This window comes from Hyperolius riggenbachi, chromosome 12 (assembly GCF_040937935.1).
Source record: "Hyperolius riggenbachi isolate aHypRig1 chromosome 12, aHypRig1.pri, whole genome shotgun sequence".
Classification (NCBI taxonomy): domain Eukaryota; kingdom Metazoa; phylum Chordata; class Amphibia; order Anura; family Hyperoliidae; genus Hyperolius; species Hyperolius riggenbachi.
The window spans coordinates 136,899,526-136,925,040 of NC_090657.1; the positions used below are offsets into that span (position 1 = coordinate 136,899,526).

Below are 25,515 nucleotides of genomic sequence, written 5' to 3' on the forward strand. Positions count from 1 at the left end.
GATTGAAGAGTTAACTTTAGAGATCTCACCTTAACGTAAAGACAGAAGAGGCTAACTTTAGGTTTGCCTGAGGTAAATTGTTTCCTGAATACTACATGCCTTATCACCATAGTGATAACTCTAGAAACGTTATTAAAGACAGGAGATAAGCTTAGTGAATTGAAGCCACTGTCTCCAACTAAAGCGACTAGTTACAGCAAGTTACTGCTATCTGTGCTTCATTACTGCAGTTATTTTTTGGTTACTGCTGTCACTTCTTATGCCAAGACATGCATACCACTGACGAGCATGTTAACAAACATTACTGAACAGTAGATGTCATACTTGACTTTCCTGCCTTTGCCCTATCTCATTTCCCTTGGGAAACTTCTAAACACCACTATAAACACACAAATTCAAATAAATGTTAGTACAAGTTATACGATTTGAACATTTCATATTCTGTTTGAAGTACTATCCAAAGGAAAATGCTAGTTTTCGTTACATAAAAAGAAATAAATAGTTTTATAATAAAGTGTTATCAAAATGACTAATTCAGTTGATTTTGCAGTCAGGATTTGAATTTTAAACTTCGACGCAGCCAAAAATTAATTTCCTTTCCTCACAGCCATGGCAATAGTATGCTGTTTGTGTACAGGCATGCTATATTTCTCATCTCTCTGCTTGTTTAATTAGCCCTCTCAACAGAGTAGGAATTGGCGAGGGGTTGCAATTTGTCCCTTACTTGTTTACTCTTGTAATATGCATTTACTTTTGTAGTAGTAGCAACTGTACATTATCAGGGGTGTGGCCAGACTTCACTGCACATAGGTGTTCTAAAGGTGGCCACTAATGATACAATTTGCAGAATGATCGTTTACAAATGATTCTTTGTATGAAACATCAGAAATGTTCATTTGGGACCTCTAATGGACAAAAATCTTCTAACCAATCCAATTTGTAAATGATTGTTTCTCAAATTGTACCGTTTGTGGCCACCTTTGCCATGACGAGGTGAAGTGTAGGTAGCCACGAGGGATGGAGCCTTTTGAAAATTGCTATGTGGTCTCTTCATTTGTAGATAAATCCACAGGGGTGGAAGTGCATAGCGTGGATATAAAACAATTAAAACAAAAGGGGATAATTGAGCAGCCCTCACCTCCTAAAAAGCAGACAAACTGTGTCACAGAACAGAATACTTTACTGGGCACAAAACAGTGCAATTCATAAGACTTCTGCTGGCTTTTCTGGTATAGAGTGTAGATAGGGGCGTTACTAGAAATCACTGCACCCCCCCCCTTTGCAAAATTTTGGACCCCCCCTCTGCTTTCTGCACAGGTAAACTGAGAACCAACATCCTTCAATTGGCTAGTGCACACTTGAATGTGTTTTCCCCATGCAGATAAAAACAGACAGCAGTGAAGCACTGCATGCATTTTCTCTATCAATTACATTAGTATTTACTGATAAAATGTGCATGTTTTTACACATATAGACATACATGGTGTGCAGAAAACACATACAGAAAACTGACAAACGAGAGAGGTCCCAGCCTCAGCTTAATACACTCACTCTGTCCTCCTCTGATGACCGCAGAACTGGCTCTGCAGACTTCTTCAGCATTGCTACAGTACAAAGCACTTGGGCAGGGTTGAAGAGGTTGGGGGCAGGGCGCTCTACACAAGAGCCTGCTGCACACTAAATAGGGACTGTCTACAAATCTTTGTCTACAAAACTTTGTATGATTCCTTATTGGTGGCTGAGCAGATGCAGTCATTAGAACAATTGTGTACAGAGCAAAAAGTTTTTTTTCTCTCTCCATGCTCTTAGTTGTCAGTCTCACAAGACAAGATTAAGAAAGTTCTCCCCCCATGGGGCCCCTCTGTGGCTGCATCACTTGCAGGGTCTATTGTTATGCCCGTTAGGTTAGAACCAGTGCCAATAATATAGCTGAAGACGTGAGCAGAAGCATCATGAAACACATCGTTGTGTGCCCAATTCTTTCAATTGAATGTTGCCTGTTTTATAGGAGGCAAGAGCTGCTTACTTACTCACCTTTACAATTGTTTTAATTTTATGACAAAAAAGCCCTGCAACAGCTGCCTACAAAGATGTTTAACAAAAGTGGAGTGACACACACGCACGCACGCACGCACACACACGCACGCACGCACGCACACACACACACACACACACACACACTGCTGTTCAGTGCCTACAAAGCGATCAGGGCATAGGCTGTGAATTCCAAGCCTACATTATTTCTTCATTTGCAACAGATAATTAGAACAACATTTCTCAGCTGACAGATCAAGGCCTTGTTCAATCATGGTACCCTGAGGTTATATGTTGCCTTCATGACAGTATTCAATTATTGACCAAATTTGACCTGTGACAGGCAAGTCTATAGCGGTCACTTTAAAGAACCTTCCACTTTAATTGAAATGAGAATCCTTGTGTAATATAGACATGACATACTGTATCTCCAATGATTGGGTCTGTGTGCAATGTCCACCCTCCCCCTAAGAAAATAATTAAGGGGCATGCGGGTTTTCAAACACAATTCCTCTAGTAAGCACTGCACAATTTAAAATGGTTAAATACTGTTCTACAGAAGAATATAAACCCTTTTTATAGCCATAACATATAGGGCTTGATTCACTAAGCTGCAGGGCACCTTAAAGTGAAGGAGCGTCCGCTAATGTATGCCTTACATAGCAGCGCATACTGCTATGTAAGGAGCGTGCCTTCCTTAAGAGCGTGCCTTCCTTAAGAGCGTGCCTTCCTTAGATAGGAGCGTGCCTTCCTTAGATAGGAGCGTGCCTTCCTATACATAGTTACTATCTAAGTAAGGCACACTCCTAATGAAGGCACGCTCCTTACATAGCAGCGAGCACTGCTATGTAAGGCATGCATTAGCGTCCGCTCCTTCACATTAAGGTGCCCTGCTTTAGCAGTGCAGCTAAGTGAATAAAGCCCATCGTTTCTAAAATATTGCAGATGTCTTTGTCAAGTTCTGTCATTATCTGCATAAACGACATAATGACTGTACATAATTGCTGGATCCCCTTAAGTGCAGGGCCCCATAGCAGTTGTAGAGTCTCCTCCAGCAGCAGTTAAGAGCCCTTGTTCACCTTCTATTTTTTTAATGCATATATTAGTAAATTTATGTTAAAAAAATGCAATTATGCATTTACAAAAACTCATTAGTTTTTCCAATGTGGAATGTGGAAATTCATGGTGCCTGTGGAAACAAATTATAGGTGCTCAGATCCTTAGCACTGACAGCATGTCTCCTTGCATTGCCCCCTTTACTTCCCTCTTCCATCAGTCTAGACTCAGTCCCCACACCACACACACACACACACGCACACACGCATGTCATGTGACACAATGACCTAGTCCATGTCATGGGGGCTGGTTCAGCTGAGATCCCTCCTGCAGCCACACCTCTCCAGTGACTGAGAGACAATGGATAAGCTGTCAGCTACTATGGAGTCACAGTTGCAGTGGGGATAGTAATTGGACTATCCCCCCACCCCCCCTTCCCCTCTCAAGGTGGACCGCATCACTGTGGTTGCCATGTGACTCACAGGGAGGACAGGTTCAAACTACCAGAGAGGGGAAGGGGGAAACAGATCTCTTGCAGCAGGCACTTGGATTTTTCAATAAGGTAAACGTTTAATAATTTTATTCATTTTAAATGCATATTTTTTTACTGCATTTACTAATAACCACATTTAAAAAAGAGCAAATGTTTATTGGTGTTTAAAGCCCTACACTGGGTCTATACTGTGACTGTCATCCACACATACACTGCAGATAATATCTGGTACAGTAGCCCGTCCTTATAAAATTGCCATAGTATTGTATCAGAATGTGCAGACATCACACCAAGGCAATGTGAACAAGAGTACAATAATGGTGTCACACTCGTTTCTGAATGGGGAGTGCCAAGAGAGGGGAGATCCATTTGTCTTGCTACATCTGTCTGGAGCAGGCTATCAATTTTAAAGTGTAGCTAAAATAGGACATGATTGCTTTCAATGTGACCAAGATGAAATCCAGAGCCTATTATTAATAGAAATTGCTTTCATTATATCTTGATATTGCTGTATGAGTGTCCTCTAAACTACCGCCTGACCCTGATTCCTGCTCCTCAGTTTCTAAATAGAAGAGATCACAGAAATGGCACTGTAGCTTCACCTGTTCAGTGTCCTCATGCCAAAGCAGTTTTCTCTGCTTTTCATAACTCATCATAGATTGTTTACACAATTAACTTGGGAATGAGTTGAGTAAAAGGCAGTAAAATTAAAAAAAGGCAGGGGGGGGGGATGTTATTTCCTTCCAGCTCTGCTGAGGTCACTTAAAGAACAACTACTTTCAAAAACTGTGTTACATTTATAATACATGTGTATTAGTTGTACACGTTGTCCCAGAGTAAGATGCAATATAATTTTTTACCTGTCGCTAATCTGCCACTATATACGCCTAAAACTATACCCCCCCCCACCTATGCCTAACACTAACCCCCACCCTACATGTATACTATCTTCCCCCCTACACCTACACTAACCCCCACCTATACCTAACCTCTCCTACCTAAACCTAGCACTAAGCTGCACCTCCGCCACCCAAATTGTCCAGTCTGTGCCACCATAGCTGCAGGTCGCGTTGTGGACTATAGCCACTCCCAGTTTTCCAGGCATACTATAGACTCTAATTGCCAACACAGATATAAGAACATTTTTCTTTCTAAAAATTTTAAACCACAGTAGGGTGAGGGCCCTACTACTGCTTATAATGGAGGTGATAATGGCAGACTATTCAACCATATGGCTCTTAGGGTTTATTGGCTATCTTTCACACTATAACACAACCAACCATGCTAAACAGTCTATACTACAAAAAGTAATGGCTGTATTTATCCTAAAAGTCATTACCCACCATGAAAAAATAGAGTAATTATATGAGGGGGCATGGCCATTTTACCCACATATTTCTCACCATACAATTCTATCTGCTACCCATAATATGACAAGCTACCGCTAGTGTAGAAGACCCTTCAGCATGTACAGGCTTTCAAAGTGATACCATTTTCTGATTGGGCCCTTGCTATTAGGAAGATACATAGAATGCCATGTTTACCGTATCTGAGAATTATCAATATTTTCTTGATCGAAAATCAGTTAGCAAAGATTAATCGATACTTCAGACCACTCAACATTAACTGTCAAATAGTAGCTAGCTGTGTACTCCCCAAAGTAATACAAAGCTATGAGAGTGTTGATCACATGCTTCTCACTCTCATGGTCACTTGATTCGGTAAAGGAGGAGTTTTCCTAGCCAACATTCAATAACTAAAATGATCAAACATAGATTGAGAGGGCATTATTTTTAAGTATATTTTTGATAGCTTCAATGTGTTTTTATCAAATGTCGCAGCTAGAATATATTAAAAAAAATTATACAGGGAGTGCAGAATTATTAGGCAAATGAGTATTTTGACCACATCATCCTCTTTATGCATGTTGTCTTACTCCAAGCTGTATAGGCTCGAAAGCCTACTACCAATTAAGCATATTAGGTGATGTGCATCTCTGTAATGAGAAGGGGTGTGGTCTAATGACATCAACACCCTATATCAGGTGTGCATAAATATTATGCAACTTCCTTTCCTTTGGCAAAATGGGTCAAAAGAAGGACTTGACAGGCTCAGAAAAGTAAAAAATAGTGCGATATCTTGCAGAGGGATGCAGCACTCTTAAAATTGCAAAGCTTCTGAAGCGTGATCATTGAACAATCAAGCGTTTCATTCAAAATAGTCAACAGGGTCGCAAGAAGCGTGTGGAAAAACTGAGGCGCAAAATAACTGCCCATGAACTGAGAAAAGTCAAGCGTGCAGCTGCCAAGATGCCACTTGCCACCAGTTTGGCCATATTTCAGAGCTGCAACATCACTGGAGTGCCCAAAAGCATAAGGTGTGCAATGGCCAAGGTAAGAAAGGCTGAAAGACGACCACCACTGAACAAGACACACAAGCTGAAACGTCAAGACTGGGCCAAGAAATATCTCAAGACTGAGTTTTCTAAGGTTTTATGGACTGATGAAATGAGAGTGAGTTTTGATGGGCTAGATGGATGGGCCCGTGGCTGGATTGGTAAAGGGAAGAGAGCTCCAGTCCGACTCAGACGTCAGCAAGGTGGAGGTGGAGTACTGGTTTGGGCTGGTATCATCAAAGATGAGCTTGTGGGGCCTTTTCGGGTTGAGGATGGAGTCAAACTCAACTCCCAGTCCTACTGCCAGTTTCTGGAAGACACCTTCTTCAAGCAGTGGTACAGGAAGAAGTCTGCATCCTTCAAGAAAAACATGATTTTCATGCAGGACAATGCTCCATCACACGTGTCCAAGTACTCCACAGCGTAGCTGGCAAGAAAGGGTATAAAAGAAGAAAAACTAAAGACATGGCCTCCTTGTTCACCTGATCTGAACCCCATTGAGAACCTGTGGTCCATCATAAAATGTGAGATTTACAAGGAGGGAAAACAGTACACCTCTCTGAACAGTGTCTGGGAGGCTGTGGTTGCTGCTGAACGCAATGTTGATGGTGAACAGATCAAAACACTGACAGAATCCATGGATGGCAGGCTTTTGAGTGTCCTTGCAAAGAAAGGTGGCTATATTGGTCACTGATTTGTTTTTGTTTTGCTTTTGAATGGCAGAAATGTATATTTGTGAATGTTGAGATGTTATATTGGTTTCACTGGTAAAAATAAATAATTGAAATGGGTATATATTTGTTTTTTGTTAAGTTTCCTAATAATTATGCACAGTAATAGTCACCTGCACACACAGATATCCCCCTAAAATAGCTAAAACTAAAAACAAACTAAAAACTACTTTCAAAAATATTCAGCTTTGATATTAATGAGTTTTTTGGGTTCATTGAGAACATGGTTGTTGTTCAATAATAAAATTATTCCTCAAAAATACAACTTGCCTAATAATTCTGCACTCCCTGTATAGTGTATGGGTACATCCAAAGCTAAACTCACAGCAGGCACTAAATACACCATATGCTGAAATGCACGATAAGTAAAATGTCTTAATTGTAATTATAACCAATTAGTCCTTTAATTTAAACAATGCAGAACAGCCGACACAAACCGCTTTGAGTGTTCTCCTTTCTCACCTCTACAGCTGAGTAATAGGAATGATCAATAAGATGCAAATAATTTCTCCTCACATTCAAATTTCATGTAAATTTGCAGCTTGAAATTAGACCAATCATAATAACTTCCTGACAATTTTTATTGGTCCAAGTTCAAGCTGCATCTACATGAAAATTGAACACAAGTAGAAATGCTTTGCATCTCCTTGATTGTCCCTACTGAGCAATACCACATGGACAAAGTCCTTCCCCGTTTCTGATTGGACAGTGCATGTAAGCAGCTAATTGATAAATGCATCATTCTAATACCTCATGCCTTAAGGGCTCTTTCACAGTGCGATGTTAAAGTCGCACGTTAAAACAACATGTAACGCAGAATAATTCACAGCAATGAAAAATCAATGGCCTGTTCACAGTGCAGACGTTGCGTTGGTGTGTAACGCTGAATGTTAAATGAAAGTGCTGCATGCTATGCGTTATACACGTTTTTAGCTGCGTTAGACTGTTTGCACATGCACCAGTAACACTTGGCGACATACTCTTCATTGCCTGTATTTTCTACTGTACATGCTGTATGCGGTTATAACGCTTTGTTGCGACTTTTTGCACGCGTTGCGTTGTTACTTTGCGGTGCGACTTTAACATTGCATCAAACCGCAACGTCATAATGTGAAAGTAGACTAAAAGGTCTTTGGTCTTTTCACTTACACTGAGGCTAGGTTCACAGTGGTCAGTTGCTTGCATAATGCACATGTAATAATGCGTTATAATGTCTGTGAACTGCAATGGAGACTGGACATAGACTAAAAAAGCCTACATGCAGCGAATTGGAATGTCAGCACTTACAATGCTGTACTGTGAACAGGCCCATAGAATTATAGACATGCAGAATTATTCTACAACGCAACTGACCAGTGTGAACAGGGCCTCAAAGCAGTATGTAAATCTGAACAGTCTGGTTGGCTCACAGTGCAGCTCCCAAGTGAAAACAAAGCGTGAAACAGATTACATGAACCTGATACAGGGAAGGAATTGGACACTTATTTCACTTATTACATATAAAAATGTAATTTGTTTTTATTGAGCATACTTGTATATTAAACAAAGTTTTATGTAATTGCTTGGAGGTTACACTGGCCAGCACTAGCCTCCTTGAGAAATTATTTGGAAATAAAATATATATTTCTATATTATCATCTTTTAGGATAATAATATACTGTATAATACAAAGGACAATGCCTGTGTGAATAGTTTATTACCCTCGAAGCCATGCATAAAGGCAAGATGAATGTCACCCAAAATTATCTTTTGTGATTGTTGCTTGTGACCATTTTAGAATGATCGTTGAAGACACACTGCTTATCTATTCGCCAAGCAGCCAATTTATTTCCGTGAAGCTGGGAGGGGTGAGGATTAGTACATATTAGCCATCCTTCTGCGGGAGCAACAACAAAGTTCAGGCAGACAGGATGCAACGTATGGGGGCCCCCACGATATTGGGGACACCTGTACTCATGCTAGATAAACATCAGAAACTATCTTACAATCATCTGGGGTGAATACATTCTGGAGTGTGTATTTTAGCTTTAGCAATCCATCCATTTTTAGTTTACTGTAGTCCTGTGCTTAGACTGATTCAGAGCTGTTGCTGTGTATTAGTACCCTTTGAACCCTGTCTTTACACGTTATCTTGTTGTCATATTTGTATTACAATGCCTGCCATAAAGTCTATCAGACAAATGCAACAGTTCCTTAGTTTGCTGATAATGCTGCCTCCTCAGGCAATCAACATAAAAAATATCAGTAAAAACTGCTTCCTGTACACATACAAATAATCAGATGAATTTTTATTTTTGACATTAAAAAAAGTAGTTTAACGTCTTGGTTGGGATCTTTTAACTAGTGTAAGAGTCCTGCAGAAAAGGGAGTAATTAGGAACATCAAGCTGAGGACAGATGCTTGACTGGATCCGGAGAACTTGCAGCAAATGATTATCTAATTATGCCAGTATGAATATGGCTGAACTTGTGATGCAGTGAGAATAGCAGGAAATGCAGTGATTTTTATAACAGCCAAAGACAAGCAGAGGTGATAAACTGAGCATGCAAACAAGGGGAAGACTGGAAGGGGCTATATAACACACTGTAAGTATGAAGGGAGAATGCGGTGCTGATGAGAGGGATGCAGTGGATGTGAGACATGATGCACCACTGGTGCGGTGGAGATAATCGAGCTGGAGCTCTGTTGATGGGATGTCAGAAGCAATGAGAAAAGTAAACAGACATCATGTCAGAGCCAGGGAGCAAGCATGAGAGAAGAGCCAGGTCACAGAGCGGGTAGTGTGGGGGGCAGCAGGGTGACAGTGACAGAGGCCAGTGATGGGCGAAGGATACCCAACATGAGGTAATGCAGTCAGGGCAATACAGAGAACCAAAGCATATAGAAATAAAATGGATTAATGTTTTATAATGCAGCGAATATGAATACTGAATTGAGCTGCTTAGATTTATGCAGAGCAATGAAGCAATATGGGTCAGTTTGCACCCAGTGCTTAGCAGCTGTTGCAGTATAATAGCTTGTAACTTACAGGTGGCAGTGATGCTGAATTAAGCTCCATTCAGGCAACCTATACTAATATTATATAGCTATTATATAGCTATGCCTTTCTATAAGCTCTGTAGAGTCGTACGGGGTCAGCGTTTAGTGCTGTGCTATTGCAGATATCTTCACAGCATGAGTCCCTGTATATTAAGACAGAGGTGCAATGTGCCAGCATGGAGCCAGGGCTACCTGAAGCTTCTGAGCTATTGGGGTCATACACCTTTATAGGTGCTAAGCTTATACTGAGTGGGGGTCAGAGGTTCAAAGTGAGTTGCTGCAGGGAGGAAGTGCAACAGTGCTTGAATTTGGGGGTGCACAGACAGCGCTCCAGGGTAACAGCTGGATGGAAAGGATGCATTTGCTAATTCTGATGCGCTTGGCCCCCCCTCTCTGTTTTATGAATTGGCTTGCAAGTGAGCATAGCATGGGGGGTCCCTCTTCCCCCCCATGTCTGGTCACTGCCGCCCCCCACTTCAGAAGCAGCACTGCGGAGAATTGGCTCCCCCCTCTCTCCCCTCCACCTCCCTGTTGTCAGATTCCTCCACTTACCTTGACTGGTACCCCCCTCTCCCTCCTCGCACTCTGTCAGGTTATTCAGCATCCTCGCTGTTTGCGTCGCTCCCTCTCCCGATATCTCTCGGGCTCCTTTTCTTCCTTCCCAGGGACTGATGCCTTAATACTGCAGCGATGCTCCGTGTGCGAGAGAGAGAGAGAGAGAGAAAGGAGGAGGAGGAGGTGCAGGCTGCAGTGCAGAGATCTTTCAGCGCGCACACTCACAGCCCCATCTACAGAGAGAAAGGGGGGGCGAGGGGGAGGAGGAGGAGGAGGGGGCAGAGAGAGAATGAGAAAGATGGGGGAGAAATAAAGACAGCGAAAGGGGAGAAGGAGGGCGCGATGAAATGAAAGCTGAGGAAAAACATGTTCAGGCTATAGAGACGGAGAAAGCAAGAGGGAGCATTCAGAGAGGGGAGACACCGACATACGACATATGGGAATTCCCTAGATCTCCGTCTGCATGATCGCCTCGCTTTCTGCTGAATGGGATGGAGACTGGAGAGGCGACAGATAGAGCATTAAACCATCACCACCACATAGCGGATCTGAGGCATCCCCTGGATTCCACTGATAATTCTGCTCTTACACCTTCCTGCCTGCTCTGCTCACTTTTTAGATGCCCTCCTCTATTTCTATTTTTTGCTGTCTCCTGGATTAGACTCAAGTCATTAAACAGTATTAGTTCAGCTCTTATCTATTCTACGAACTCCTTCATTAGCTGGGTGGCTATCCACAGCCTTGCAGAGATCAGTTAATCATGTCTGCAAGGCAGTTGACATCTATCTTTATTTCAGCAGTAAAGAGAGTGTGTGTGTGCAGATCATCTGTAGGGTCCACCAGACAGTCATTGGTCACCCCCAGGCATCACGGCTGGCCTGTCAAACCCCAAGTGGGGCAGACGCTTCCATATTTTTCTGGTGACACATATTTCACAACTTCGCACATCCTCCTAAGGGTGGATTTGATGAATGTGCCAAAATGTGATCAATTATTTCATTTCTGCCATTTGAATGATGGCAGTGCTGGTGGCGTAATTGATTGGATTCATTTGCAACAGGTCATGAAATCCAAGCACTTCCTATGACCCACGAATCAATCCTTATTGCATAAATTAAAACATTAGCTTCCACATGGAACCTGTAATTCCATCTGATGTAGAAACACAAACAACAAAAGGCACAGGATGCCAGCTGTAAGCAAAGTAATGAATATATGTGTGTGTATATACAAAATAAAACAAAAAAAAAAAATATATATATATATAGTTCCTACCTGCATACATTATACATACATAAACATTAAAACCACCTGCCCTGCAGTGTGGGTAGGTCCTCTTTGTCTGGCCAAAACAGCTTTAATCTGTGGAGATATGGAACCCACAAAATCTCTGAAGGTGTCTTGGCAGTTGGCAGCAAATCCTTTAAATCATGCAAAATGAGGGGCCTCCATGTACCACACTTGTTTTTGTAGCACATCTGGGTTGTTAAGTTTTAATGCATTTTAACTGAAAACTTTTTCACAATGCACCACTGCTATGGAGAAGAAAAAAAAGTGCGTAGCAACTGATTAAGTGTAAACGGGGCATTAGCCTAAGACCCCATTCACATTAAATCAGTTGCTCTCTATAACTGAAATTACAATTGTATGACACAGTTCACACTTAACCCGTTTTAACTGAAATCTTTTTTACAATGCACTGCTATGGAGAAGAAAAAAGAAACGCATACCAACTGATTAAGTGTAAATGGGGTCTTAGCTTCTAAACAAATCAGAGAGCATACAGTGCCCACTGCCGTCACTAATTCATTCACTGGTTGTCCTTTCTTGGACCACTTTTGGTAGGTGCTAACCACTAAATACCAGGAATACCCCAAACTATGGCATTTTGTAGATGTTATGACCATTTAGCCATCGCAATCTGCCCTTGTTCAGTTGTGATGCTCATGAACCCATTATAAGCATTTGTGGAGAGGGGAAGGCATGGACCCTATGTCTAGTCTGTAGCAATGCATTTACAGTATAGCCTTCACTCCACATTCAAGTCATTGACACTTATTAAGCACTAATGACTCTGTCGCCATCTCTCTTGTTGTCCTATCTTGCTTGTTTGTTGTCTAATACAGTAGAGTCTCTGTTATCCGGCCCTGATGGGTATCAGCGGATGCCAGATAAGTGTGCTTTCTGGTTGCTTGACACTCAATATTAAAAATAGGCCTAGCTAATACAGTACTATACCCAGTTACCACAAACTATGTATTAAATGTTAAAATACAGTAATTGAAAGTATGTTAACCTTGGGGAGCCAGTTTTTTAAGCACAGCAGAGCCCACAAACAGCCTTACAAGTTGGCCTTCACCACTGTGAGTACTGCCAGTGATTTGTGCTGGTTGGTTGAGAGTCAGACTGATGGTTAGTTGAGTTACGGGTAACTGGGACTCTACCTAGGTTCTCAGCATGTGCTATGCGTACTCCAGGGGTACATTAGTAGGGCTTATGGGGATAAACCCTACATAAGCAAACAGTGATAAGTATTATGAATATATATAGATTTATAGTGTATATGTAACAATTATGTGAGATAAGAGGTACTTGAGACAATGTTCTTTGGCCAACTTTGTCATTAATAAAAGGGTACATTCTCAGCGTAGTCCAATTTGCTTTCAGTGTGCTTGGTCCAAAATTCCATGAGTTTATTTACGCCTTCAGAAAAAAAATGTTTTAGTTTGGTTTCTTAGCCACACCTAACACTGCTTCTTTCACATGCTGGTCTGTAAAAAATCAATGATCTCTTAAAGCCCAAATATAGCTAGAAACTAAAATTAAGGGGCCCATACACTTACCGATTTTCCCGCCGATATACAGCCGATTCGATCACTGTGATCGAATCGGCTGTGAAATTGTCGTGCAAATGCTGACAGAACGATCGATTTCCGACTGAAATCGATCGTTCCCGCCGATTCCCGTCGTTCCGTCCGCGCGTAAGATTTCCCTCGATCGCTGGCGGATCGGGAGTACATTGATAGCGCCCGCTGCAATGCCGGACGACCGACGCAATACAGCGGCAATACATTACCTGTTTCGGCCGGCGTGAGTTCCCACTCTCTCCGCTGTCTCTTCTCTGCTGGATTCCGGGTTCCGGCTGGCTACTTCCTGTCCCGGCAGGAAGTTTAAACAGTAGAGCACCCTCTACTCTTGAACTTCCCCGGACAGGAAGAAGTGAAGCCAGACGGTCCGAAAACCGGAGCCAAGCGTGGAGAAGAAGACAGCGGTGATGGGATACGTGCCGGCCGAATCAGGTCATGTATAGCTAGCGCGGGGGGGGGGGGGGGCGGCGGCAGCAGCAGCATGCTGAAATCGATTCACAATCTGTTTGCAGTAAAGGCAGCCATACGATCCCCCTCTGATCATATTCGATCAGAGAGGGATCTATCTGGTAGTCGACCAGTGTATGGCCACCTTTAGAATTTGAAATGTACATCTCTTGCTGTTAACGTTGTGTCTTTTTCAACTTTTAAAGAGAACCCGAGGTGGGTTCTAAGAATGCTATTAGCACACAGAGGCTGGGTCTGCATATAATGCCCAGCCTTTGTTGCTATACTGCTTCCCCCCAGCCCCCCTCTGCGCTCTGCTATGCCCCCATAAATCATATGCCGTGCTAGTGACACACAGCGTGTCGAGAGCCGTCTGTTTAAATTTGTACTTGTCAGTCTCACCGCTCCCCTGCCTCCCCTAAGTCGCCGCTCCCTGCCCGCTGATTGGAGGGATGGGACGCGGGCGGGGAGCGGCAACTTAGAGGAGGCAGGGGAGCAGCAAAACTGACAAGTACAGATGTAAACAGCCGGCTATCGACACGCTGTGTGTTGCTAGCACGGCGTATGATTTATGGGGGCACAGCAGAGCGCAGAGGGGGGCTGGGGGGTAAGCAGTATAGCAACAGAGGCTGGGCATTATATGCAGATCCAGCCTCTGTGTGCAAATAGGATTCTTAGAACCCACCTCGGGTTCTCTTTAAAGTTTTGGATATCGATTTTCATTCCTGTCTCTGCAATGTTACCTTATTCAAAGTTTCAGATTTTTTAAAACAGCAATTAACGGCTAGTGAATTTACTACATTGGTGTCAACCTTACTTGTTAGATTGCAAAGTATAAAGGAAGGTGACATCTAGGCCTATATGTAGTTAACATTTTATTCTGAGTTTTCTCTCAGGAGATAATTTTTCATCTTCTATTTAAAGTGAACCAAAATCAAAGGAGAGAAAAAGTTTAACTTACCTGGGGCTTCTACCAGCTCTCACCGACGGGAGCCCAAACGATGATGCGCATGGCCAGGGCCATGCAGGCACATCCTCTGCTAGTCAACAGAAACGAAACTAAGCCACAGCGGGGGACTGGTTGCAGGGGGCTGGTAGAAGCCCCAGATAATTGAAGCTCTTCTTGTTTCCTCTGTTTAGGTTCACTTTAAAATTCCCTTTCAACACTTTCCAACTGAAAAAAAACAAAAAAATACGGGTAGGGGAAAAAGTACTATCAAATTTATTTTGAGTATTTTCTTTCTTGCTCTTTTTTTGTTGTTGTTGAAACTATCACCCAGGATAAAGCTAAGGAAGAAAAGTTAATAGCATATGGGCCTTAGTGTGTTTCCTCATGAGCTTGCGCACAGCTGTTACACTCTGAGACCTATGTCGTGACTGACAATATGCTGCAGTATTGCCAGTCCTATTCCCAGCTTGAAGCAAATACATAGCGTTTGTGAGAGATCGCGGAAAAGCCGCCGCATGTGCTACTGAGCAGGCGGCTGATTCCGCGTCCAGTGCGGCGGTGTGCACACGGAAGCGTTTGTCTGGTAGCAGGGCAGAACGCGGAAAAGCCGCCGCATGCAGCAACAGTAAGGCGGCTGCTTCCGCTTCCAGCGCGGCGGTTTGCACGCGGCAGCGTGTGTCTGGTCTGGCTGAGTCTGTTAGTGCATCTGGATGGGGAACTACGCGCGCGAGCCAGAAGTCAGGACCTTTATACCAACAGGAGAGGGGTCAGCTGATCAGGACGATCAGCTGATTCCTGCTGGACTCCTGATTGGCTGAGTGGCTCGGGCGGGGCGGCAGAGTCCAGCAACTATATATACAGCTTGCTTGCCAGTTGCTGGTTGTCTGCCATTGCGGACACTTACGTGAAAGCATTCAGACCTTAGTCAGATCCAACAGTGTGTTAGAACCAGGAGGACCTGGGAATTCACACTTAGCCAGATTGTTTGAATTGTATTTTGTTTATGCTTAAGCTAGTTCCAGGGTGCTAAGACCACGGACCTTGCACCCAAAACTAGGGAACTGAATTATCATTTGTGTTATACTCCAGACTAGTTCCAGGGTGCTAAGACCATGGACCTTGCACCCAAGACTAGGGAACTGTATTATCATTTGTGTTATACTCCAGACTAGTTCCAGGGTGCTAAGACCACGGACCTTGCACCCAAGACTAGGGAACTGTATTATCATTTGTGTTATACTCCAGACTAGTTCCAGGGTGCTAAGACCACGGACCTTGCACCCAAGACTAGGGAACTGTATTATCATTTGTGTTATACTCCAGACTAGTTCCAGGGTGTCGAGACTACGGACCTCACACCAAGACTAGGCATTGTTTGATATCTGTTACTACCTTGGGAGCTATCTCTCTTCCTTAAGAGATAGTCTCCAGACCTGCTAGTGACATCCACCCTTCAGGTGTCACTCCCGCTCAGGTTCCTCCTACCTTCAGCCTGACTCCACCCCTTGGAGAATCTCAGGCTGTTGGAAGGTTCCTGTGGCCTCAAAAGCAGTATTCCAGGCTGCTCCTGATCACCTGCTCAGCAGGTGCAAGGCTCAAAGTATTACTGTTACACCAAACACTCACATACCCTAGGTGTCCAGAGGTTAGCGATATATCTGTATTGTCGGTGATTCTGCAGATCATCAATAATCAGGTATATATCTGCATTCTTGGTGATACTGCAGATCACCAATAATCAGATTCTCTCTGCGTGCTGACACCAATCGTTACAGAATGGCAGACCCAAACCAAATGGACGCACTGTATGGACATGTTGAAGTCCTGACCGCCGCGGTAAACAATCTTTCCGGCACAGTTTTGAACCAACAGACCCAGATTAGCCAGCTATTTGGGGCTATTCATGAACTTCAATCAGCTATAAACTCAGTGCGATCTCCTCTTAGCACAGACATACGTATGCCTGTACCCGAAAGGTTTTCTGGCCACAGATCTGACTTTCAGAACTTTAGAAATAGAGTGTTATCATACTTTGAGTTGAGGCCTAATTCATCGGGAACCGAGACACAGAGAATTACGTTTATTATCTGCTGACGGGGGATTCCCAGACCTGGGCATATGGTCTTCAGGCAGGGAATGAGGCCCTGGCATCAGTTGAGACATTTTTTGAAGCTATGGCCATAATTTATGATGATCAGGGCATTGCCTCTACTGCTGAGCGGAAGCTCAAGACTTTGCGCCAAGGCAGGGATCCAGTAGAAGTCTACGCAGCTGAGTACAGGAAATGGGCAGTATCTGCGAGATGGGGGCCATTTGCACTTTTGGATTGTTTTTTGACAGGGCTGTCGGATGCAATTTATGATGTGATGATTGGACATCCTGAGCCCAAGTCTGTAGACGAGGCAATTTCCTTAGCCATGCAGATAGATCGCCATTTGCGCTACCAGAAACAGGTTCGTGGTAGAGATGCTAGAAGGTCGGTCTTACACGACTCTTCTCGATCTCCATCACCCGCAGACGAGCCGATGCAAATCGGGTGTTCAGGGTTAAGTCAGGAGAAAGAGAGTCACAGAGGGCCAAGAAAACGCAATCTAGATGGTGATAAGGGGTCAGGAGAATGCTGCCGTCTGGGGTTGGTAAACACCATAGGCGAGCAGTCGTTCCCTTTAAACAATGATCGTCTGCTCCTTCCCTGCTCTATTACATGGGAGGGTCAGACTAGTTCCGCAGAAGCCATTGTGGACTCCGGTTCTGTGGTAAACCTCATTGATTACGATTTTGTTAAAAGATTGGGGATACCTTTGTCCCCACTTAACCAGCAGATTCTGGTCACTGCAGTGGATGACTCGCTGCTGCAGAGTGGTCAATCTCTTTTTCAGACCCCCTTGTTGTCATGTTGTTTAGGGGCGTCACATAAAGAGAGATTACAGTTCCTGGTTATGCCCATGGCAACCTCCACCATTATTCTTGGTATGCCCTGGTTGAAACTCCACTCCCCACAGATTGACTGGGCTTCAGGTCAGCTGCTGGAATGGTCAGCCTATTGCCATCAGCATTGTTTGGGCAGAGTGGCAGTTTGTGCTACCAAGATACAGGTTGGAGGAGTGGCAGTGCAGGTTAAAGCAGAAGCTGTAGTTAAAGATGCCAAGCCTGAGACCGGCCTACCTCGAAGGGTGGTCAGGGCACCTGCGGAGACGGTGGAGGACTGGATGCCTAGTCTGGGCCCTTGCCAGCGAGACATTCTAGGGGGTAAAACATCTCGTCAGGCCTCACCAGTTACGTTACAATCTTTACCAGTGTCAAGAAACCCCGGACTCTAAAAAATCAGACTAGTAAGAGAAAGTCTGTAGAGTGGGAGTTTTTCTCAGGGGACATGGTGTACGTATCCTCTCGGCATAGGGCCCTGAAGAGATTATCATCCAAAGTGGGTCCTACATTCATAGGACCATTCCCAGTGATCAGGAGGGTTAGTTTTGCCACCTATGCTGTCGATCTCCCAGCCAGTATGAGAGGTGTAAGATCAGTCCATGTGTCTCTGTTGAAGCCAGCGGTGCACGTGGGTTCCCCTCCCTCCCTCCATGTGAGGGTAAAAGACCAATGGGAATGTGAGACTGAAAAAATTCTAGACCCACATTCTAGAAGATCTAGTGGAGAGTGTCCGGAGTCCACTCCTCAGGGGGGGGGGGGTACTGTGAGAGATCGCGGAAAACCCGCCGCATGTGCTACTGAGCAGGCGGCTGATTCCGTGTCCAGTGCGGCGGTTTGCACGCGGAAGCGTTTGTCTGGTAGCAGGGCAGAACGTGAAAAAGCCGCCGCATGCAGCAACAGTAAGGCGGCTGCTTCCGCATCCAGTGCGGCGGTTTGCACGTGGCAGCGTGTGTCTGGTCTGGCTGAGTCTGTTAGTGCACCTGGATGGGGAACTACGCGCGCGAGCCAGAAGTCAGGACCTTTATACCAACAGGAGAGGGGTCAGCTGATCAGGACGATCAGCTGATTCCTGCTGGACTCCTGATTGGCTGAGTGGCTCGGGCGGGGCGGCAGAGTCCAGCAACTATATATACAGCTTGCTTGCCAGTTGCTGGGTGTCTGAGATTGCGAACACTTACGTGGAAGCATTCAGACCTTAGTCAGATCCAACAGTGTGATAGAACCAGGAGGACCTGGGAATTCACACTTAGCCAGATTGTTTGAATTGTATTTTGTTTATGCTTAAGCTAGTTCCAGGGTGCTAAGACCACGGACCTTGCACCCAAAACTAGGGAACTGAATTATCATTTGTGTTATACTCCAGACTAGTTCCAGGGTGCTAAGACCATGGACCTTGCACCCAAGACTAGGGAACTGTATTATCATTTGTGTTATACTCCAGACTAGTTCCAGGGTGTCGAGACTACGGACCTCACACTAAGACTAGGCATTGTTTGATATCTGTTACTACCTTGGGAGCTATCTCTCTTCCTTAAGAGATAGTCTCCAGACCTGCTAGTGACATCCACCCTTCAGGTGTCACTCCCGCTCAGGTTCCTCCTACCTTCAGCCTGACTCCACCCCTTGGAGAATCTCAGGCTGTTGGAAGGTTCCTGTGGCCTCAAAAGCAGTATTCCAGGCTGCTCCTGATCACCTGCTCAGCAGGTGCAAGGCTCAAAGTATTACTGTTACACCAAACACTCCCATACCCTAGGTGTCCAGAGGTTAGCGATATATCTGTATTATCGGTGATTCTGCAGATCATCAATAATCAGGTATATATCTGCATTCTTGGTGATACTGCAGATCACCAATAATCAGATTCTCTCTGCGTGCTGACACCAATCGTTACAGCGTTACTATTGGCTGCACTTACAGTGTCTCCTCCTCCTAGATGGCATTATTTAAATGCAATCCAACAAACTGTGATTGTGTAAGCAGAGTGCTAATTGATCATTGTAAGTATGCAGTTGCATTATTAAAACTGAGATGTATTGCAATAGATTAGGATTTGGTAACTGGTACTTGCCTGTATTCAAAGAGGCGCTGTACTGAAAATAACAATTAATAAAACTGCTTATTTTTCTATGTGTAAATTATTTAATCACTGTTCACCCATTGCAAAAAAATCTTTACTCACCCATTCCTCACCGATTTACATTCTGAAATGTATCACATGGTGACATCTTTGCTGTTGGCAGGCACTTCAATGCAGAATGTTTGTGTACAGAATGTTCCAAACCCAGCAAAAATTATACCTGGTTTCACAGAATGCTCTGGGAGGAGAATTTCACATAGCTAAACAACCTAAGCTGTGACATCGCAGAAAGGGCAGGGTTACATATTAAAATACAGAAATCTATAGATATAGGAAGTGTTTCTGATGCTGAAAAAAGAACAATTTATGTAAAAGAAGTATCCTAAATAATTTACCACATTATTAATTATTAATGTACCACATTATGTCACTACGGAGCCTCTTTAAGCTTTAAGGAATCATTAAATGGATCAACTGATGGTGGTCCGCGGAAGCTATGTCTGGGCTATATGAACGGTGATCCTAAGACCTAAAATCCCCAATTCACTGATTAATTCCTCTATATTGTTATTCCAAGGCTTGAGCCCAATCTTTTTTTTTTTAAATTGCCGGTTTACGTTTTTTAGGTTGGTTGGAACAACTTACCATTCTAGCACCTACCTTCATTGTACTTGTGCTTGGAGTTGATTTTTTAAATTTTAATTGATTAACCAAAACAGATCAAGAACATTGGAATGTAAGTATAGTGAAACCTTGGATTGAGAGTAGCTTGGTTTGAGAGCCCTTTGCAATACACGCAAAACATTTTATGAAATGTTGACTTGATATACAAGCAACGTCTTGATATACAAGCAAAAAAACCTATACGTGGTTCATGTTATCACAACTGAGGCAATATTTCTCCCTTTGACGCTGCAGAATTGTACTTAATCAGAGTGTAAGTACTGTACTAAGTCACATTTTCATGAAAGCCTCAAAAGTAGGTAAAAGCAACTTTCATTGGATAAGTTCCTTGTTAAAGTCACACAAAAAAGAAAGGTTGGGGTAAGCCAACAGATGGCAATGATTGTTCGTTATAGTGAAAGTCTTGTTACTTTGTGTTAAATATTTTTCCATAACTGTTTTTGGATTGTGGAATGAATCACCTGAGTTTACATTAATTCTTATGGGGAAATTTGATTTGATATGAGTGCTTTGTATTACAAGCATCTTTCCGGAATGAATTATGCTCGCAAACCAAGGTTCCATTGTACCATTTTTCAGGAGTGAATGTCCTGAAATCTGAATTTTCAAAATTCCTTCCTAAAATAACCCATTGCCTGTGGAGATGGACATTGTAATGCAAAAAATGCTGTAAGATGGAACGCAACAAACAGGAAGAAGTAAGTAGATGCAGTGTGTGGATCCCAACATTCTATGCAGCTTAGAATTGGGCCAATCAAATTCAGCAAAAAGTGTGTCTGATTTGCCCAATTCTTTCCTGCATACAATTTTTGGTCTAAGTGGGAATTATTAGCTTCTATTATCACTGACCATGTTGAATTGCGTGGCTGTCACTGTGTTCTTTTGGCATCTGCAGTTTCTGGTTCATACCTTGAATACGCAGTGGAGTGGCAATAGGGGATGCAAAGGTTGTGAACGCACCAAGGTCCCTGGACTTGGGGAGCCCACATGAATCCCCCGTCCAGTTTCTACATCAGCCATTTATTGGTGCTACAGCAGTAATGATCACCACTATATGTCCTTTTAATAGTAGTAATCATTAACAAACCATTACTTTCCTCAAGCCTTATTCACATTAGCAAACGCAAATGGCCATGCTTCAGAATGCAAAACAAGCAATCACCACCACCTGTTTTACTATCCCTTGCATTGCTGAACCCAATCACCACGCTGAATGGGTCAGCGTTCGGTTTTGCAAAAAATGCACGCAGCACTATGATACTGCATTGCACTGCTGCACAGCACAATAATGAGAAAATCAGACATTGCAGTATATGCACTTCTGATGTTCTTACGTATCGCACACTATACACGTTCCTAAAATGCGCATGGCATCACGTATTGTGTGAACGAAGCCTTACACTTCTCACAAAGTAGTGGTCCTTGAAGATATGGTTTTGGCCATCTTTATCATGTGATTATAATACATGCAGTGCGTGTGTATGGGGAGGGGGGGAGGGGAGTGTAACATTTGTACTCGACTCTAGGTATGCCACCAGCATCTTGCCAGTAGTATCAGAATATATGAACTACAAGCTTCTTCCTAGTCAGTGATTAGAGCTGTTCATAGCCTATGAAATATTGGCTATTATTCATAGAAGTGCTGTCGGTGAATGAAATCCGTGCGGGGAAACACCGCTGTCGGTATTTCAGCCTTCTGGGTGGTCATTCATAAAAATGTTGCCTGTTGCGGTAGGAGTGCGGAGATATCCCGCTGTAGGCTGTCGGTAGGCATGCGGACACAGGAGAAGCTGGCCGAGTCCCTCCATGCGGTGTTCTCTCTGCTGCTGCTTGGGAGGTCTGTCCCATTCACTTACATATACTCCGCATGCCTATCGCTACATCCAGGGAAGCGGTAATCCTCGTCCACATACCGCCTGCGTTAGTTTTTATGAATTGATATTTTGTTACATTTCCGCATGGAATCACCGCCGAATGCGGTGATTTATCGCTCTGCTCGGAAAAGTCTGCTTCGCATGCGGAAACAGCCTTTATGAATACACATTTTGCTTGGTGGTCGGTAAAGTCGGCTGTTTTTAGCATATCCGCATGCGGGAACGCTTTATGAATGATAGCCATTGTGTGCTAAAACGTGTTATTTTCTGGTTGAACTAGATGGACGTATGTCTTTTTTCAACCCAAATAACTATGTAACTATGTGTCCGATTTTCCTAAATCTATTTAGCAGAAGGATAACCTGACTGAATAGACTTTGAACAGCTATTTCAGATGTAAGAAATAGATGTGGTAAGATTGTACAACCAAGATGGTATGGTGTATGGCCATTGGATATTATTAGAAACCGAGGTTCAGAACGACAGCTAGGCAAGCCACATTTATAAAAGGAATCAGCTATGATACCCTTTGTATCCATCACACTTTTTAAGATAAAAGCTCAACATAACAGACAAGCAGCATTTTGAGACGATCCAAGCAAATGTACCTCCTACAATTGTACCCTTTACGTTCTACTCAGTTCAGGTTTCCTTTAATAATTGTTATTAAACCTTTTTGATTGTTAGTGCTAAATTACTTTGCATCCCTCGTATGAGCAGGGTGGCACAAGCTGGTCTTGAACCTTAACACCGATAAACCTGAGATAAAACACAATTTCTCAATTCACCTTCCTGAGCCTTAATTGCGGGAGGGAGCTCAGTGTGACACCTTCCTCCTATGTTGTCTTCTGCAGCAATGCTTTTATCAGAGTGATAACTGCCAACAACACAACAGGGAGTGCTGGTAATCTCTGTTACGCTGTATTCCCTCCTGCTGAACTGGAAATAGCATAGTGCAAGTTTCACAGATTATTATGCATTGCAACAGTGAATTCACCAAGGTCTGCTGTAGGATGACCCAGCATCTGCTAGTGGCAACTGTCCTGAATGGTTGGATGAGTATTTGTAAGTAGTGCTGAGTTAATATAAGGCCTGCAACTAAAGTTAGGTATATTGTCAGTAGTAGTTAGATGTACACACCATGATCTAGCCAAAAATCTTCATTGTAAAGATCAGCATATCAACATGAATGCTTGACTCAGCCAGGTATGTATTTTGTATTATTTGGGAGGAGCGATGCAAGAGAAATTCTAAGGGAAAACTGAATTGAATAGCTAGAAACATCCAGTCTTGCCAATAATTTTGTCTCCCAAGCAAGGTTAGCAAAAATTAACTTATAAGATAAAGAATTGTATGTGTAGTACAAATAAAAAATAGAACATTAGTAGCAAAGAAAAGAGTCCCATATTTTTATTTTCAGTTATATTGCTTTATTTATAACATTGCATCAGACTGTCACAGTTGCCGTTTAGAATCCACACGCTACCTTTTAACTGTAAAACAGCAGAAGTAATGGCCCTTTGAACTTTCCTGCAGTAAAACCTTATATGAAACTGACTCGTACTGTTTCTTGGCTATTTAAGGCCCAGTGCACACCAAAAACCTCTAGCAGATCCGCAAAACGCTAGACATTTTTGAAGCAGATTTCAGAGCAATTCTAGACATGTTTAGAGACGTTTTCTAAACATGCCTAGCATTTTTTGGAGCGTTTTTGTGTAGCAGATTGCAAGTATTGTTACAGTAAAGCTGTTACCGAACAGCTTCTGTAACAAAAACGCCTGGAAAACAGCTCTGATCTAGCGTTTTTCAGAGCTGTTTTCCACTTTCCTATACATTGAGGCAGAAACGCCTCAGAAATCTAAAAAATGCTGCAGCCCCTGAGTTTGCGTTTGTGGAAAAAACGACCCGCTCTGGTGTGCACCATCCCATTCACTTTCATTAGCCAAGCGGTTTTCCACCTGCAAGCGGTTTAAAAAACGCTCCAGAACCGCTCTGGTGTGCACCAGCCCTAAGCTCTTCAGAAAACAGGACTGAATTCAACCAAGTTGGTGAACAACTCAAGTTTTTTTAACTCTTGCTATACTGGAAAACAGAAAGGGACTTAACATAATTTGTTTGTTGGACTAGTATCATATGTGAATATGTTTATCTCATCATGTCACATGTCGCTTCAGAATTACTTTAAAGGGACCCCAAGCTCTAAAAATAAACAAAATTGGTACTTACCTGGGGCTTTCTGCAGCCCACTGTAGGTCGGGAGGTCCCCCGGCGGCTTCCTGGCTCCTCTCCCGGTCCCTCCGCCGCATACCACACTGGCGACACCCGGGCCGGTTGTTGAGCTCCCACTTCCTGAACCGGGATGCTCTTCGTCATCACGCCGGCCACGGCGCGTCATCACGGCAGCCGGCGTGACAGTACTGTGCATGCGCAATTAAACCGCGCATGCGCAGTACTGTCACGCCGGCCGTCGTGATGACAAAGAGCGTCCCGGTTCAGGAAGTGGGAGCCCAACACCCGGCCTGGGTGTCGCCGGTGCGGTATGCGGCGGAGGGCCCTGGAGAGGAGCCAGGATGACGCCGGGGGACCTCCCATGGGCTGCAGAAAGCCCCAGGTAAGTACCAATTTCATTTATTTTTAGAGGTCAAGGTCCCTTTAAGTGCAAAAATGCCGATCCTTGATGGTTACCCATAGCCTCCAAGTATCTATGGGATGAGAGAGACCAGGAGCCTAATGATGCAGTATCGTCAGACAAAGAGCTAATAAGGACACGTATGTAAGAAATATACTCACAAAGGAGGGTTGCAAAAACTTGCAACCACCGTCAGTGCCTGCAGGAAAATAACTGTCCCCGCTCGGTGTCCCAGGTGTCCCAATGCAGATGCTGGTAAGTCGCATTCCTGGAAAAAGTATTGAGGACAAACAAGGTCCTTGTTACTTGAAACCCCAATGGGTATAACTAGGCTAACAAACACTGGTGGAGGCGCCCTTGATGATATAAGCAGGTTGCAATAATGTTAATGAGAAGTGTAACAACTTACCTTCTCAAAAGATCAAACCAAATCAAAAAGTAATGGAAAAGGTAAGTTTATCGATGCACAGAAGACAAAGCGTTTCACAGATCTCTGCCAGCTTCTTCAGGTCAATTACAATTGCCTGTGATAATTCAGTCATGAACGGGACCCACATCCCTGACTGAATCACAGGTAATTGTAATCAGGGATGTGGGTCCTGTTCGTGACTGAATTATCACAGGCAATTGTAATTGACCTGAGGAAGCCAGGGGCAAACGCAGGATTTTTAAGGGGGATATTCCTGAAAGGTCCAGAAGCACTTATGTCCCCGAGTGCTTCCGAAGACAGGTGGCTCCATACTGCCCATGCACAAAA

The 25,515-nt window shown here is 43.5% G+C and overlaps 1 protein-coding gene across 4 annotated transcripts in view; it reads right to left on the minus strand.

Annotated features, from left to right (window-relative positions):
• The window catches only part of SLC12A5 (solute carrier family 12 member 5), a 223,109-nt gene extending 212,299 nt beyond the window's left edge, over positions 1–10,810 (minus strand). For 2 of the 4 annotated variants that reach the window (XM_068263354.1, XM_068263353.1), the window contains exon 1: positions 10,301–10,808. In XM_068263354.1, the coding sequence (XP_068119455.1) occupies positions 10,301–10,352 (52 nt within the window). In that variant the 5' untranslated portion in view covers positions 10,353–10,808. Of the gene's footprint in view, positions 1–10,300 lie in introns of all 4 variants that reach the window. The other 2 variants (XM_068263355.1, XM_068263356.1) reach the window with 2 other exon arrangements.
• Between the last annotated feature and the right edge of the window lie 14,705 nt (positions 10,811–25,515).